Below are 16857 nucleotides of genomic sequence, written 5' to 3'. Positions count from 1 at the left end.
TCGGGGCCTAAATATGTACTACTAGTAACTAGTAGTTAAACCCTTTATCGATAATTCCTCCGACTTCTGCAGCGTAGTGCCCCGCAGTGGTCGCTCAGTAATGTACAATACAATACCTATCTATCCAGTACCCCGCCGAAGATTCCGGTGTTCCAATTGCATTGAACATTATCTTAAGCCGCCCGAGTTCTATGTATGCGCTTCACAAGTTCATCCATTGAACTTTGCCATCTCGATTCTACTACATGTACATACCAGAATAACGAGGCTCTAAAGTTACACAGTTTTCCAATTGAAGGCTTGAAAAAAAATCGTTAAATCTAAGCGCTCAAAATCCCCCACAACCGCCATCCTCAACGGCGCATAGATATTGAGACATACATACCTAACCTACGTACTTACATATCGCCATCTATACAAAACTCTCAACCTAATATCAATTCCATCACTAACAACCAACACTCTCCCAAAATGTCAACCCCAGCAACCCACCCCGTGATAACCCCCTCCTCCTCCTCCACCTCCACCTCCACCAAACCCCTCATCCGCGTCGGCACGCGCAAGTCCGCCCTCGCCCTCAAGCAAGCCGACTACGTCGTCACAGCTCTCCGCCAACTCCACCCAGCCGTCGACTTCGAGATCCGGGGCATGCACTCCTCCGCCGACATAGACAAGATCACCGCCCTGTACAAGTTCGGGGGCAAGGGCCTCTGGACGAACGAGCTCGAGGCCGAGCTGCGCGTCGGCGAGCTGGACATGATCGTGCACTCGCTGAAAGACATGCCGACGGTGCTCCCCGACGGGCTCGTGCTCGCGTGCGTGACGCCGCGCGAGGATCCGCGGGACGTGGTCGTCGTCAAGCAGTCGCTCGGTGACAGGTACAAGAAGCTCTCTGACCTGCCGGCCGGCGCCGTCGTCGGGACCAGCAGCGTGCGGCGGATGGCGCAGATCCGGCGGCGATACCCGCACCTGCGCTTCGAGGACGTGCGGGGCAACATCGACACGCGGCTGCGCAAGCTCGATGCCGAGGACGGCGAGTACTCCGTGCTGATCCTCGCCGCGGCGGGTCTGCTGCGCATGGGGTTCAGCGCGCGCATATCGCAGTACCTCGAGAGCGGCACCGAGGGCGGCGGCATGCTGCACGCCGTTGGCCAGGGGGGTCTGGGCATCGAGGCGCGTGGCGATGACGAGCGCACGCTGAAGCTGCTGGCGCCGCTTCAGGACCACGACGCGATGCTCGCGTGCGAGGCGGAGCGCAGCCTGATGCGCACGCTGGAGGGCGGGTGCAGCATCCCGATCGGCGTGGAGACGAGCTGGGTCGGCGACGACGGGAAGCTGAGGCTGGCGGCGACGGTGGTCAATGTCGAGGGCACGGAGGCGGTGGACGCGGACAACGCGGCGGTGGTCAAGACGCGGGAGGAGGCGGAGGCGTTCGGGAAGGTGGTCGCGCAGCAGCTGACGGATAGCGGCGCGCAGAAGATCCTCGACGTGATAAATGCGGACCGCGAGGCGAGTCGGGATAGCGCGCAGCCGTGGGTGCCGGCGTAGAGACTTTTCTTTTTTTTTTTACTTTCCTCCAACAGCTATGAAATCTATACCAAAAAGAAAACATACCTAGTAGCATATTCGGGAGCATGTACTTTCTAGAGACTTGGGTTTATAAAAAATAGAAAACGTTAGATGACTGATGACTGGGACGGATATGCTTTATAGAAATCATGATGATGGGCAATCCCCATCTATGCAACCATCTTCTTTTTTTTATGTAGGTAGAAATCTGTGCAGATATGATATCGCACCATGGATGATGAGGGCCACCTATGGTCTCATAATACCCCAAACGAGTTAATGATACAAGGTTGAGCCCGTTCTCTCTGCTTCTCGTTCAGTTGTTGAAAATATGACATGTCCCGTTTCCGGTGAACACCTGCCTGCCCTTGTTCCTCTTAAACCATACCCTCTTCTCCATCCTTCTGACGGAACTTTCCAAACCCTTTCAAACGGACTGCGATCGCACAGAACCTCCCCCCTCTTCACCTCCACCTCCACCTTAATGCTCGACCCCAGTAAACGCCTTATACTCCTCGGGATCCATCAGCGCCTCGAAGTCCTTGACGCCCTGCTCGTCGACCTGGACCTTGGCGATCCAGCCGCCGCCGTGGGAGTCGTCCTCGGGGACCTGGTTGATGGTGCCGGGCTTCTCCTCGAGTGCGAGGTTGATGGCGGTGACGGTGCAGGCGATGGGGGCGTTGATGTCGGCGGCGCTCTTGACGGACTCGACGGCGCCGATGGCGTCGCCCGCGCTCACCTGTTTGCCTTCCGCGGGGAGCTCAACGTACACGACGTCGCCGAGCTCCTCGGCGGCGTACTCCGAGATCCCGATCACGCCGGCGGTCTTGTCGGCGTTCAGGTCGATCCATTCGTGGTCTTTGGTGTATTTGCGGATGTCTCCTGTGGTGTTGAGTCGACGGTCAGTATTTGGATTTGTTTCGAGCGTGGGGGCGTGCTTGTGTATACTTGGAATTGTGAAGGGTAGATGTGATGATGTTGAGTGGTTTTGGGGTTAAAGATTGGCGACATCGGAGAGTTACTACTTACTTATCGGCGAGACAGAGAATGCTCGCAACGAGGCCGGTTGCCAGTTTGATGTTATGTATGGTGTTTGTGCTAGTCTCGAGAGAGTGGATGGTCTAGCTGCCCGAAGGCATCGCGCAATTGATGCCATATTTGATTTGGTTATTGGAGTGTGTAGTGAAGCTTGAGAATGTGGAAGAGAGAGTTTGTTGCGGTTGCGGTAAAAGCTTCTTCTCCTTCCTTTTTTTTTCTTTGAAGCTTTGTGTAACTGATATCCGTATCAATGTATCGTATCGATGATACCACCACTAGATAGGTACTTTGAAAATTGTTAGGTAAGGCTGGTACGATTATCGAACAAGGGACGCCGAAGAGTTATCCGATATAAGAGTTCACACTGTACAATTTGTATGTAGGATGGCATTGTGCTACACAGTTCTTGACAGTGTGAGCTACGCCAGCTAGCTACTAGTAGTAGTACATCATTTGATAACCGATTAGCCAATTAGAGATACCTGGTAATGACAAGAGCCCCGCGTCATGATGAAACTCGGCTTGACATTTTAAACCTCAATTGATAAGAGACATTCATTATGAGCATATCGGTGAATTGAATTGATTGGCTGAATATGTTTCACGATTGATTGGTCCTCTCAGTAATTCATGCGTTACCTTTCGAACCTGTCTAAGTTAGGTGCCCCTCGTCAACAACAGCAACAACACATTCATATGTACATAGCATTATGTAGGTATGTATTAGGCACCTATCTTACAAATATGAAAATTGAAAACACTCCATCTGGCACCAATAACAACAGAAAACGTCAACAACAACTGCCTAGGTTGCTTTCTGCTTGTCTGCTGACAATAAAATCATCCAATGTCCATCTCCCCATTCAATAATTCTACTACTTAGAGATATCTTGTGGACAACATCGAGGAACAGACTAATCGGGATCGATGATCTTGTCTTCCAAGGTGTTGCACATAATAGGCTACTTGACTATTATGTATTGTTACTATCGTTACTACCACGGTTTCGTGTTTCCCATTTTTTGCGAGGTGAGGTTTCGCGTCGCGCGTAGGATGTGTTGAGCGAACATCCCATCCATCCTGGTGTTCTAGTATCCTATTCGTTGATTATCGTTGGCGCCAGGTAAATAGGTCGCTATACGGATGTGCATACATACAACCCACTTAGGCGCCCTAGATTTTACAAGCATATGAAATCAATCATGTATGAATAAATAGAATTATTGAAACAGAGACATCTAGAGAAGAAGAGCTTGAATTTACATATGTAATATTGGATTCTTCAATGTACAAGTGCTCCCCGCCGTTGTATACATATTAGTTACATAGCCCTGGAATTCTGTAATACGGTACCTAACCCACCCACTATTACAACCCTCACCCCACCAAACAACTTCTACAATACATGCTCCGGCAAGAACACCAGGCCTAAGCTCAACCAAATTGTATGTACCTCATTCGTACCTTGAACATGGTCCCACTGGCGACCCCGTCACATCTCCCGGGATCCCGCATCGGTAGCCAACCTGACATAATGTTACCCACATATTGATACTTTGCCAGCCCTGTCCAGCAAGTTCAGGCTGTCCAGCAAGCCTTAGCAAGCCCAGTGCAGTGCCTGCTAACATTGAAGAGCATTGAAGCTTTACAAGCTCTCCATGACCCATTCATCATCACGCTTCATCCATCCAAATCTCCATTTCAAATCCTTCTACGCTACCACGGACATCTGGACTGAACCGCTCCAAGTACAAAAAGGTACAGGTATGTATGCACAAATGCTAGCTACTAAATAAACCCTGCATTTCCCAAGTGAAGAGCATTGAAGCCATTGAAGGATTGTTCATTATTCATATCACATTATCACCACTCGGCACATCTGGCCTCGTCCCCCGTTTCCACCCCCCCGTTTATCCCGTCTCTCATTCCCCCCGTCTCCGTCCTCTCCTTTCCCTTTGGTTTTTTTTTTAAACGCCTTACCAGCCTACCAGCTGCATCCTGGGATCGACAGCCTTAACCTTTAGAGGCTGGTAATCGATTTCCATCTTGCATAGCGTATTAAATCGACACTTACCTTACTTAACCTTGGTACCTACTTCGTTTACTTGGTAGCCATCAGGACTAACCCGTGACCATAGATAGGTAGTCGACTGGTCCAGATATCATCATACCCCGTCGGATTGATCCCTTCTATCCTTTCGTCGTCCTTCGTCGCCCATTCCAAGACAAATCCCGATGAAGCCAGACACGGGGCTGATCTGAGACCTTCTCAATCTTTTCACTTTTAACTTCGTTTTTCGCATTCCTTACCTCTCCATTAATCACACCCCCACTTGATTAGATTCATAGTCAATACCTCGACTTCTTCGTCATCTTCTTCATTGAAAAAAAAGTCTTCAATCTGGATTCTTCGACGTTCTCGGCGGGGTCTGGAGCCCAGTTCCACGACGCCTTAGATATAATGGATCAAGAACCCCTCGACATACCCGCACCTGCGGCTGCTGCACCTGCGCCCCACGAGATCCCCGACGATACCCTCGGTGGCATCGAAGGGTCTCCGCAGCTATCAGGTGATCCAGGCATTCTTCACGAGCCACATCATCGACAATCGCAGTCCCTCGACCGTGGCCTAGCCAACAACGCACACTCAGATGACGTCGACCCGAACACTCCTCCATACGAAACCCATCCATACGAACCTCCCCCTCAGTCCATACCCAGACCAGCATCATCCATGTCCAACACCGGCGAAAGACAATACAGCGATACCGCACCACGGGATACCAACGGTGCGGATCGCAATACCCGCAACCATGTTGTGATCAAGGTCGGCATGGTCGGCGATGCACAGATTGGCAAGACTTCCTTGATGGTGAAATATGTTGAAGGCAGCTGGGACGAGGATTACATTCAGACACTGGGCGTCAACTTCATGGAGAAGACGATTAGCATCCGAAATACCGAGATCACCTTCAGTATATGGGATTTGGGTGGTCAAAGAGAATTCGTGAACATGCTACCTCTGGTCTGCAATGATGCAGTTGCTATTCTGTTCATGTTCGACTTGACGCGAAAGAGCACACTGAACAGTATCAAGGAATGGTATCGTCAAGGACGAGGGTTCAACAAGACGGCCATTCCGATTTTGGTCGGTACGAAATATGATCACTTCGTCAACTTTCCTCGAGAGGACCAAGAGGAGATCTCGAATCAGGTAAGGTTAAGGTTGACAGTTACATCCATTCATGCAGCTAACAGTTGTACTAGGCAAAGAGGTTTGCCAAGGCGATGCGAGCTGCTCTTATTTTCAGCAGCACGAGCCACAGCATCAACGTCCAGAAGGTTAGTGCATCTATTCAAACATTGTAACCATTTTGAGGCTTTGCCTACCCACCTACTAGTGTTTTGGAGTAACAAGATGCTAACCACTTTTGTTTTTTTTGTTTGAATAGATCTTTAAGATTGTTTTATCCAAGGCCTTTGATCTCAAATGCACAATACCCGAGATCGAAAACGTTGGCGAGCCCCTCTTACTCTACCAGTCTGTTTAGTTTGGACCGGTTCCCACGATAGAGGTCTTTGGTAGGTTACGTCTAGACCGCCTCGACATACTTTGGCCATGGAGCAATGATGTGTTGCCTGTTGCCTTACCTTTACAAGTCTTGTTCACGTACTTTCACGTGTTTTATGATATTGAATGGCCGTTATGACAACGTGAATCCCAAGTATCCATCGGATCTCAAACAATTAATTCGGTGTCTCATCTAAATAACCCTCAGACAATCAATCAATCACATCACCCTCACACTATCTGATAGAACCAAATGGGAATACACAACTACTTTACACTTTTTGACGACATGCCTCCGAAGAGTTGACATGACAATTCCACAGTACAACTCATCAAGAAAACCAAATTACATACATTTCCTTTGTACCATACGTCGCTAGACGTGTTCCAATCTGCATATCGGCTGCAAATAATTTTGCATTAAGGAGTAAACAACGGCAGATTTTCGACGAGGGAATGGCAGGAGGAGAGGAGGATAAATGCCAAGCATGCACACACACACGATGGGTCACCAGTAGCTATTGGCAATGGATTCAGAGAGAAAAAAATAGGGAAGCGGATAGGTAGGAGGTAGGGGTAGCGGACGAAAGGCACAAGGCACAACGGAGATGGGAGAAAGAACGCTACAGGATTGTAATGTTGTAATTCTTTTTTTTGCTTCCCTGCTCGATCGATAGGTACACATTTTCCTTCTATCTTTCCTCGCCTACCTAGTACGAATGGGTGGGTGGGTGAGTGGGTTGTGAAGAAAGACGGATAGACAGGACGAATGTGAGTTAGGTTAGAAAGTAAAGAAAGTAAGAAAAGAAAAGAAAAGAAAAGAGAAAGGAAGATATGTAAAAGTGCAGAGAGTGTATAATCACTAGTGTGTTTTGCCGCTTCTGGGAACAATTTTCGATCTGTTCTTCTTCTTCTTCATTTTCGTCTTCTTGCTTGTGCTTGTGGTGTCCGTTTTTGCTTCTTCTTACCTTGAGTGCTTCCATCCATCTGCCTAACCTACTAGGTATTGTACATACATACTTAGGTACTTACTGTACCTGGCCTGGCCTGGCCGATGTGCGTATGTATAAGTATGTGTCGATCTGCCCGTCTAGGTAGGTAGGTAGGTAGGTAGGTAGGTATGCTTTACTATACCTATATAACTAGTTATGTCACACCACACTAGGTATATCTACTGTATCTACTGCATCTATTGAATCTGCTGCTAGGTAGGTAGGTAGGTAGGTAGGTAGTTACTGGGCAGGTAGATAGATAAATAGATAGATAGATAGATAGATAGACACGCCGGTGTACTAGGTAGTTAGTTACCAAGATCAGTAGTCGGCAGCACAAGAGAACCCAAGATTGAGCGAGTGAGTGAGTGAGTGAGTGAGTTGAGTGAGTTGAGTGAGTTATGAAAAGGGAGTTTGCGCAAACTAACCTAACCTAACCTACTCCTCCTCTCTCTCTCTGTCTGCCCTGGCTGATGTGATATCAGTACTAAGTACGGCATATACCTAATCCCCGGGAGCATGACGTTTTTACTGTATATTTGTTTTGTTACAATTCCGAGAAAACCAACAACATACATACCTACCTATCATAACACAACAACATACATACCTATCATAACACAACACCACATATATAACTCAAACTCAGCATAATCACAATACCTAGTATCTCTCTCACCCTCTCCTCTCCATTATACCTAATCAACATCCTAAATAACTAAATCTACCACCACCCCCAAAACCCCTATTTAGAGCCCCGCCCCCTTTCTAATGCAAATAGTGTAAGCACCCAAGTACTAGGTAGGTAGGTAAACCGAAGAACTCCTATATCCGACCCCACGTGCCATCCCATCCCATCCTATCCTAGAAAGATGAGGGGAGAGAGAGAGTTTCCTAATGCCCTGGACCGTCCGTTGGTTGTCTTTTGCCTAGATAGATCTATATATACCGTTACAGTGTTACCCATAGGTAATAAGGCAACCGATCCCCAGAGCCCTAAGCAGTGTTGCGCCCCAGAAAACGAGAAAGAAAGATACAAGTACAATATTAGGTAACCACAGCACACTAGGTACTTCCTTGTGACTTCCTCATGCCCTCGGTCCTCTCATTTCCCCCCACTCCTTTAAACTCCCTCACATCCATCTCATCTCATCTCACCCTCTACCCATCCTCCCTTCTCCCCCCATAAATCCCCCCCCTCTCCATACCCTCTCCCCTTAAGAATCCTCCCTCCCGCCCTCTCCCGCAGTCTTCTTACTAGGCAAATCACTCGCGCTCGTCGCTACCCTCGTGTCCTTCTTCCGAATCATCTCCTTGTACTCATCCTTCGCCCTCCGCTTCCCCTCCACCGTCTCATCACCGCCTTCCGATATATCCCCCGTGTCTACGGGCGCCGGGTTAACCTGCTGCCCCGGTGGCGAGGTGGGCGCTTTGTTGGCGTCTGTGGTGCCGGGGAGCTGGCTGGTGGGGGTTGTGGAGGAGGGGGGTGGGGAGTCTGAGGAGGAAGAGGACGCGGCTTCTTCTTCTGTAGAGGAGGAGGCGGCAGGGGATGAGGTATCGGGGAGAGGAACGTTCGCCTCCTCGGAGGATGCGGGGGCTTCGTCGGTGTCGTCGTTGTGCTCTTCGTGTGCTTGCGCATCATGCTTCTTATGCGCACTTTTAGAGCTCGAGCCCTTGCTCGGATTGGTGTAGATCAGCCATGCTAGGGCTGGGACGGTGAAGCCGACGGAGCCTATGAGCCTGTTTTGTCGACTGTGTTAGCTAGCTCTGGGTATTTCTATGTACTAGGTGGCTTAGGTGGCTTGGGACAAAGGGAGAGCTGGGTAGGTAACAACAAAGCCATTGCCTTCAATTGCTATCATATAGCTGTAGCTGCGCAATTGAATGCCCAGCCAGGTATGTCTTAGGTGTTGTATCCCGGTGAAATGGCGAGAAGGAACACTCACCAAGGCATTTCACTCGTCTTCTCCGCCCCAAAGCTGCCGGGGTTGCTGCTCCCCGACGCATAGCCTCTCCGGACAGCCGACCGCACCGCAGAATATCGATTTGCGGGGGCCGCTCGTCTCGCAACGGAGCGGACGGTAGAGGTTGCGATACGAAAAGTCGACATTTTCCTTGTTTCGTTCTCTCTATCTCTGTTTCTGTCTATTCTCTTCTCTTCTCTATTCGGCTTAAGTCCCCTAGCTAGCTATGTTTCCACGACTCAGTACTTAGATATGTTACTCCGGTACTAGCGAGATGATCAAGCTGTCCGATACAGATGAGAAGGTTGGTAGGTATGTGTTGTACAGCCGTAAGCGCGAGTAAGAGATGTGCAACATGTGCAGGAAGAAGATACCTGTAGAAAGAAAAGGAAAGTAAGAAAGAAAGAAACACCTCGGTTAGTGAAAACTGAGTAAGGTTTGGTATGTAACTTCTTATGTAAGTCGTGTCCTTTTCTTTCTTTCTTTTTTTTTCTTTTCTTCCTTCTCTGGTATGTAGCTAGCTAGCTATGTAGGTAACTATGCGTTACACACTTTTTCAACTAACTGCCCGATCATCGGATAGCCTATATCATATCCCTGCCGAGACAAATCAACGAGACAAATCAATAATTTCGAGCATGCCCAGGGATGTAGGCCCGGTGAAGAAAATCGAGGTTGAGCTTTCCAATGTAGCAAGCAGCTGGAAGATAGCTAATAAATGAAGATGTTACACCGTGACTTTTAACTTACCAAGTACTACTAGTAGTACCTACCTACCTCTATCTATCTCAACCCTCTTGACTAAATGGCAGCCGCACAAACTCAAAATAACCAAATCCATCACCCTTGCGCTCTCACAAAAAAAAAGAAAAAAAAAAAAAGAACTCGTTACGGCGCATCGTCCCTGCCATTCCAATTCTTCGATGTCATGTATTGTTCACGATTCCTACCTCTCCCGAGCTTGTGTGGGTCCTAGACCCAGTTAAATGCACCTAATATCCATTTCCTATACGTCATTATTTTAGCTTCGTCCACTGAACATGGTCATAGCTCTTTACACCCCTAGCAGAGCATTGAAGTTGTACAATACCATACGAACCCCTGAAATCAACAGTGACAGCATGCGTATTGCAGTAGTGTAGGTTGGTCTTGTAGTCAATTCATCCGTAACTCATCTAGTCATAACGAATTACTACTCAGGTAGTCCTCTATTCATCGTCATTGTAGCACACCACTCTTGTCGCTTCCTTCTTTTTTCCCTCCGCCTTTCCCCTTACATGCTCATCTCCCTATTCTCATCGCGCACCGCCTTGAGTTGCCGCTCAAAATCCTTATTAACCCATTCCCAGTATTGCTGCCAAATCGGATTTTGCACCGACGGCTGCACCTGGCTTTGCCCCTGCGCCCCACTCGGTTCTGTATTCGTTCTCGGGAGAATCGTCTTAGTTTTCTCTACCAGCAGAAGGGTAACGCGAAGGACGCTCTTGATAGCTTCTTCTTGCTTTTCAACCTCTTGCTTCACCGCACCATCCCTGAGCTTTGTAGACAACGTCTTGCGATAACATTCAGCCACACGGTCCAGGCGTCGCGTCGTCTCTTCGCGGTCAATCACGATCAGCTTACTGAGCATAAGGTTGCAAAGAGATCGGATATCATTTTCATCGTTAAGACCCGCAATAACGCGGTCATAAAACTCGAGCGAACTGACACGAGAAAAAGCCGTCTCCATCAGAGCGTACAGAGTCTCGTATGCGCTCTATCAAAATTGGTTAGCAATTATTATAGGTCTAATCGAATCATGCAAATCATGGCTACATACCTTGCGAACTTCCAGTCCGTCATCGACGAAGTGCTTGAATGGACCCATCTGAACTTCGCGGATAAGCTCTGGCTTGATCACAGACTCTGCCATGACGTAAGGCACTAACTCGCCGAGATGCGGTAGAATTAGGTCGGGCTTGTTATGGGCCGCGGAATTCAGTGCTGTCATGCCTAGGCGGCGGATCTCCATATCTTTGTCGCTTAACACTGTCAACAGCATGTCATACAATACTGTCTTAAGCATCAAATCAAACGATTCGTCGCTATCTGGCAGTGTGTATCGAAGTGCCTGTACAGCTACCGCTCTAAATACCGGCGATGGGTCCCTTAGGAGTTCCTGTTTAAATTAGCATATGCCTTCTTAGTTTCGGTGGTGGTTCAAAACTCACTTCAAGCTTCGACATATAAGTCTTCGGCTCCATGATAGCCAGGCGCCCTATGCATTCTGCACAAATTGCCTTGTTGTCGTCGAGACTAGACGCCGAAAATAGCAATTGCCAGATTTCGCTTTCATACGAACTGATATCAATGGAGGATGCGATTGCCTGATGGAGTATCTCGCGGATGGACTGGAGAAGCAGATATTGCTGACTTCCTTGTGTCTTGATTGCGTTTAGAATGACTGGTAGAAACACGGACACGTTTCCTGCACCTGCACGCCCCAGAGCCACTGCGGCAGACACCGAGACTTTATCCGGCTCATCGTGGAATTGCTCCAAGAAGATGTTGGGTTGTAGACGAGACTTGGGTCCAAGTCGTAAACCGATCTCTCCCAAGATTGCTAATGCGAGGCTTTGTCGAGCAGTATCAGGCGGTGCTAACTTGCTGGATTTAGAAAGCTCGTCAATGAAGCTCTCCACCTTGACGCCGACTTGGTCGCCACTTGCGACAAACAAGGCGCCAGCAACTTTACCAATTACGGTCGGATCGCCTGCCACGCCAACTCGTAAGACACCCTCCATCAAAGGCTTCCCCATGCCAGTCTGTCCAACGGCTGTGACAAGAGTGACGAGAGACTCTAGCGCCAAGCCGGTAACATTTTTCTTGAGTAATTCACATAGGGGATCGATGAAAGCGGAAGTAGAAACTAGTTGCGAGTGCTCCAGTTGCAGCTGCGCAACGATAAGTAAGGCTGGACCCAAGAGATAACTATCGTTAGTACTAATCACGGGTAGTATAGCCATCACAATATCGCCGGCTGTCGCTGCCTTGATACTTCCCTTAGCCGCTGGGCTTAGGATCAGCTGCTGCAGTGCTTGGATACTAGCACCACGAAGAGCACGGTTTGCTTTTCGAAGCTGGCCGCAGAGCTCCGTTGAGACATTTTGGATCCACTTTGGATCAAGACTGCCAGATATTAAAGAATGTGCTGCAACGTTGTCGATCGCTCGGACGGCATGGAGGCGAGTTGTTTCGTTCCGTAGTCGATCCAAAAGTAGATCCAAGCCAGCTTGACGCTTATCGGTAGGAAGCAGTCCGATTCCATCAGCAGACGATGTCCTTGAAAGCAAGGTTCCAAGAGCCTGAATAGCCTGCTGTCGCACTTCGGTGTCGGTGTCAATTGCAGAAGCACGATCAAATATGATCTCGTATAATTTATATAACTCCGGTTTGTATTTCTGAATTGTAAGCCTTGCTCGAGGCGGAGTTATGGCCTTGACTAGTTCCTCGGCCGTGCGGATAGCCTCGCTTGAGATCTTGTAGAATCTGTCATGTACAGCAGAAACTACGCTGGCAACAATCTTTTGGAGGTAAGGCTGGAAAAGACTTGAGGAGTGAGTCTTGGCTATGTCACTCGTGAAGTGCAGAACGGCCACGCGTAGAGTGGTGGAGGTGGCGGAGGCAGCACCTGATAAAGATATAGATGTCGAACTCGCGCCACCTGCCATGCCCTTGGTGACGTCGATAATTGGCTGCATGACTTGATCAAAGTAGTCAGCCAGGCCACCGTTTTGTACCGAGATCAAGTCGTCTAGCAGGTTGACGATTGCTTGCTTTGTGGCGATTTGCTTGCCTTTCAGCAACTTAGTCGCTGCCTTAACTATCTGCGGTGTTATTTTGGAGAGGTCAGCGCGCGGTCCCGTTGGCGGAACAGCCTCGCGAGTAGGCGAAGTCAGTCCAGTTGCTCCTAAGTAAGGAGCCTTGCTGGTGACTACAAAACCACCACTGCTCTGTCTTCGGCGCTTTCTATTAACTCCGAGAGAATGCAGGGACTCCTCATCACCCGAAATAGAGTGGATTACACCCTCTCCAGTCTTACGGATCAGAAGAGCCACGGCGCTGATGATCTCCAGTCGAACACTCTCTTCTCTTTCATCAAACCGCTTGACTAGCGGGGATGCGATCTCGCCGTATAATGTCCCCGTCTCTAGGAGGTCCGTACTTCGCGTAGAAATTAACGTGTGTAAAGCCTTTGCAGCTAATCTGCGGACCTTCCAACTCGCGTCATCATCGTCATCAAAACCCGCGTCGTCTTCATACTCGTCGTCCTCATCGTCCTCATCATCATCTGAGTCGACATTTCCATCCTCATCCATATTTTCGTCGTCGTCGATTGCTGAGTTAGGGTCGAATTTCAAATAACGGAGACATACTTCAATTACCTGCTCTGTATATTCTCGCATTTGAAGGCCACATGAATCCAGGAATGATTCAAGCGCAACCAATGCTGATTCTCTTACTTCGTTAAACTCGGGGTGGAGTTCATCATTCCCTTCGCCGATAGCATCGAGCTGGCTCTGTAATTCCTCTTGACTTAAAGGGGATAAGACAAAACGAATAAGTTTAGGCAAATATACACCGAATTTGTATGGAATCGAACGAGAAAGTGATCCCATCATAGATATATAAAGGCGGCGTATAACTGGATTGAGCTTAGGTCGTTCCAAGGCTTTCTGAATCCTGTTGACGAGGTTACCAAGAACATCATCCGGGAGATATGGCGCAAGAATGGCAAGTGCAACAACAGCCCGTTTCTTAACGTTGGACGGCATGGAGCTCTGCTCTAACACCTGAACAACCACCTCTTGGAGTTTTTCGACCTCTAGCGGCTGTAACATAGGCCCGTAGCATCTAACCACCTCGATAAGCACGTCAACTGACTCGGCGGTAGGACCCTGATTCTTATCCAGTATGCCATAAGATCCAGCAGTTGGCTTCTGGGAGGGCTTGGACGTGGTGGAGTATCCGAGAATTCTGGGAATGAGAACGCGACTGATCACACCATAGGTTTCAACCACCTCTCGCGAGGGGGTAACACCGGGTACAGGTCTCGGAAGGCTAGTGATAGCGGTACGCAGGGCAAGAGAAGGTAGCGAACTATCGACCGCATGCTTTATCTCGATTACACTGAGCTTCTCTAGCATTGGAGAAAGCACAGATAAGGGAATTCTAGCCACCAATGGGCCAATACATTTGATGGCTAAATTTTGCACCTCGCCATTTTGATCATCAAGGCTCTTAACAAGATTGTCAGTTATGCGAGATGAGGTGTTGTAATCGTGGGACAAGAAGTCGGATTTGGATCGAATTAGGATCTGATGAAGATCATTCAAGGACATGAACCGAAAATCAGGGTCTGGGTCAGATAGTTTGGATAGAAGCGAGTTAATCGTTTGGGGAGTCGGGTTGATCACGGTGGGAGTCGCCATGATGATATACAGGTCGCGTATAGGGCGTGTTGGTAGTAAACTGAACTTAAATGTTAGAGATTTCAACATGTAGGAATTTTATAAAATGAAGGTACCTTTATGGCTTGACGTTAGGCTGCCACAAATTACCTGCCAGGGAAAATCTCGCTATACGTAGCGGCACGATGATCGAGCTTGTGAAGAGTTGAATTCCAGGTTGGCGCGACGATTGTGGCAATTAAATACCATTCAAGTACATAAGATGTTGTCGAAAACCCCAGATGCTCAGTTGCCTACCTAGCTAGGCACCTGGAAAGCAACAAGAAGGTACCGAGGTTTAAGGTAGAATAGGTGAGATGATTGAAAGAGATGGAAGAGAGTAGAAATGCATAAAAAACAAATGGAATCAAACGAAAGATTCCAGCTCTAGAAGCATCAATGATGCTCATAAAATGAAAAGGTTTCCACTAAAGACAATACTCATTAAGTAAGTAGATAGCGGCTCAGTGTCAAAGGTATTGTTATGTATGTGATTGGCAATGCTTGGAGAAGATGGACTTGGATGTTGGAATCGAGGAATGAGCATTGAAAGTTGAGTGAGGTATGGTGGGGATGGTGGGGTCTACCTGCCTATCGGTTATATGTACCCAAGTATCTACTAGGTACCTAGGTAGATGTCGAGCTACCGGCTACCCAGTGCGAATCCACATATGTGGATACATCCCAGTACCTAGTAGTTATTTGCAGCTTTAACGTGGGGCTAACTTCAAGCTCAAATGTTGACAGCACTGGTGGAACCTTTAAATACACGGCCGTTAGTTACAGTATGTGGGTTACTCCGAAGTTTTGCCAGCTTCAAGTTAATTACTTGAGAAGAGAACAGCATATTACGTGATCAGCTTCTGGTTGCACTTGCTCAGCCTTTTCTAGGGCAAATCTCTCAGATAGGGGCAACGTATTTCAACATCAACTCCAACTCCCTGAGAACTTGGAATTTTTAGATTAAGTCCTATTGGCTTCGTATTGGCAAGATTACCTAGGTAGGCATGACAAGAATCAGATCCAAGAGCACATGTAGTACTTGCCATACGCATGTACTGTCAATGGTGTGTGTCCAGGTACGTAGGTACCAAGTAGGCGCCTAAGGTTAGGTGGTGGTTATATAGTTGTGTGAAACAGAATGACATAGATATAGTTGGCACTTGTCAAGACTGCTACATTTTTCTGGTCGTTCACGTCTTAGTGACGAACTCCTAGGTAGGAGTCTTGAGTATCAAGCTGTCTCAGCCTCGGATTAGTTGTCCTCGACATACCCTTCCTCTTTATAAACTAGCATGTATACCTGTATTCCTATGTACGGTTTTTTATGACACATCCTGTTGAGTGGGTGTGAAATAATGAACGCCAAAGCTTGGTGGTATATCTAGTAGTGACCCCTTTGCCATGTTTAAGGACTCGATTCCTTCTTATAAAACCTCACAAACTCGAATCATCTTAAGTGTAATGTGTGGTCATAATAGGAGTCATGGAACTCGTCAAAAGGGGCAGAGAACAAAAATTACAATATATAAACCCCTTTATCAATCCATTCTCTATCCACTCAACTTTACACTTCCTCTACTGCAAACATCCAACGTAACCGCAATTTCTCTCACAACACAACTTCCTAAATATAACCCTAAACGCATCGCCTTCAGATATTCTTTTTATTTTTATTTTATTGAAAATGGCGGGCCCCGAGGACGTCAAGACCCTCTTTGATGTGGCCACGGAACTTACCAAAAAAAGCGATGAAGCGAGTAAAAAGTTTCGAACCGTAGCGGCAGACAAGAAACCCGCCATCATACCGAAAATAGCCGAAGCAATGACCCTACTCGTAGAGCTAGAGAAGTATCAGAAGACTATTATGGAGTCCAAGTGTTATAAAGATATGATGAACGGAACAGTAACGATGAGTGAATACGAAGCAATTAAGGACGACGTCAAAAAAGCCGAAGAAAGTGCCACGAAGCTTTCAGATAAGCTTTCCGAGATCCTGAATTTGATGGGCTGATAAGTTGTCTCGGATTTTGGTGTGGTGGATCGGGAAATTGAGATATTGGTATCTGTTGGGGTTTATGGATGCACTCTGGGGGGCAGGATCTCGCTCTTCAAGGGAGATGCGTATTTCGTAACTAGAATCAAACAGACACTGCATTAATATCAGCTCTTTCAACGTACCTGAATACCATGCTCTCTATGATAATTTTATGACGTCCTTAAATACTTACAGT

The 16857-nt window shown here is 47.8% G+C and overlaps 5 protein-coding genes across 5 annotated transcripts; 2 read left to right on the top strand and 3 right to left on the bottom strand.

The window, feature by feature from the left end:
- The first annotated feature begins 346 nt into the window (after positions 1–346).
- On the top strand, positions 347–1824 carry GGS25DRAFT_264270 (porphobilinogen deaminase). Its single transcript, XM_049257325.1, has one exon. The coding sequence runs from the start codon at positions 472–474 to the stop codon at positions 1546–1548; it is 1077 nt and encodes a 358-aa protein (XP_049116332.1). The 5' UTR covers positions 347–471; the 3' UTR covers positions 1549–1824.
- On the bottom strand, positions 1725–3060 carry GGS25DRAFT_264261 (glycine cleavage system H protein-like protein). The gene is made up of 2 exons (XM_049257324.1): positions 2599–3060; positions 1725–2451 (listed from the first exon to the last, which is right to left on the bottom strand). The coding sequence occupies exons 1-2, from the start codon at positions 2723–2725 to the stop codon at positions 2051–2053; spliced, it is 528 nt and encodes a 175-aa protein (XP_049116331.1). The 5' UTR covers positions 2726–3060; the 3' UTR covers positions 1725–2050.
- A 1447-nt stretch (positions 3061–4507) lies between these two features.
- Positions 4508–6556, top strand: GGS25DRAFT_264096 (P-loop containing nucleoside triphosphate hydrolase protein). The gene is made up of 3 exons (XM_049257323.1): positions 4508–5821; positions 5875–5949; positions 6060–6556. Exons 1-3 carry the CDS (start codon positions 5069–5071, stop codon positions 6156–6158), a joined length of 927 nt encoding a protein of 308 aa, XP_049116330.1. The 5' UTR covers positions 4508–5068; the 3' UTR covers positions 6159–6556.
- Positions 6557–8306: 1750 nt separating this feature from the next.
- GGS25DRAFT_264044 (uncharacterized protein) lies at positions 8307–9613 on the bottom strand. Its single transcript, XM_049257322.1, has 3 exons — positions 9585–9613; positions 9117–9508; positions 8307–8910 (listed from the first exon to the last, which is right to left on the bottom strand). The coding sequence occupies exons 2-3, from the start codon at positions 9278–9280 to the stop codon at positions 8388–8390; spliced, it is 687 nt and encodes a 228-aa protein (XP_049116329.1). The 5' UTR covers positions 9281–9508; positions 9585–9613; the 3' UTR covers positions 8307–8387.
- A 295-nt stretch (positions 9614–9908) lies between these two features.
- On the bottom strand, positions 9909–15352 carry GGS25DRAFT_489181 (TIP120-domain-containing protein). The gene is made up of 4 exons (XM_049260883.1): positions 14701–15352; positions 11345–14645; positions 10954–11292; positions 9909–10890 (listed from the first exon to the last, which is right to left on the bottom strand). Exons 2-4 carry the CDS (start codon positions 14603–14605, stop codon positions 10408–10410), a joined length of 4083 nt encoding a protein of 1360 aa, XP_049116328.1. The 5' UTR covers positions 14606–14645; positions 14701–15352; the 3' UTR covers positions 9909–10407.
- Positions 15353–16857: the final 1505 nt, after the last annotated feature.

The sequence above is a fragment of the Hypoxylon fragiforme genome (assembly GCF_022984875.1).
Source record: "Hypoxylon fragiforme strain CBS 206.31 chromosome Unknown GGS25scaffold_5, whole genome shotgun sequence".
NCBI classification, from domain to species: Eukaryota; Fungi; Ascomycota; class Sordariomycetes; order Xylariales; family Hypoxylaceae; genus Hypoxylon; species Hypoxylon fragiforme.
The sequence above is the reverse complement of the archived record's forward strand: the minus strand, read 5'-3'. Positions and strand labels throughout refer to the sequence as shown.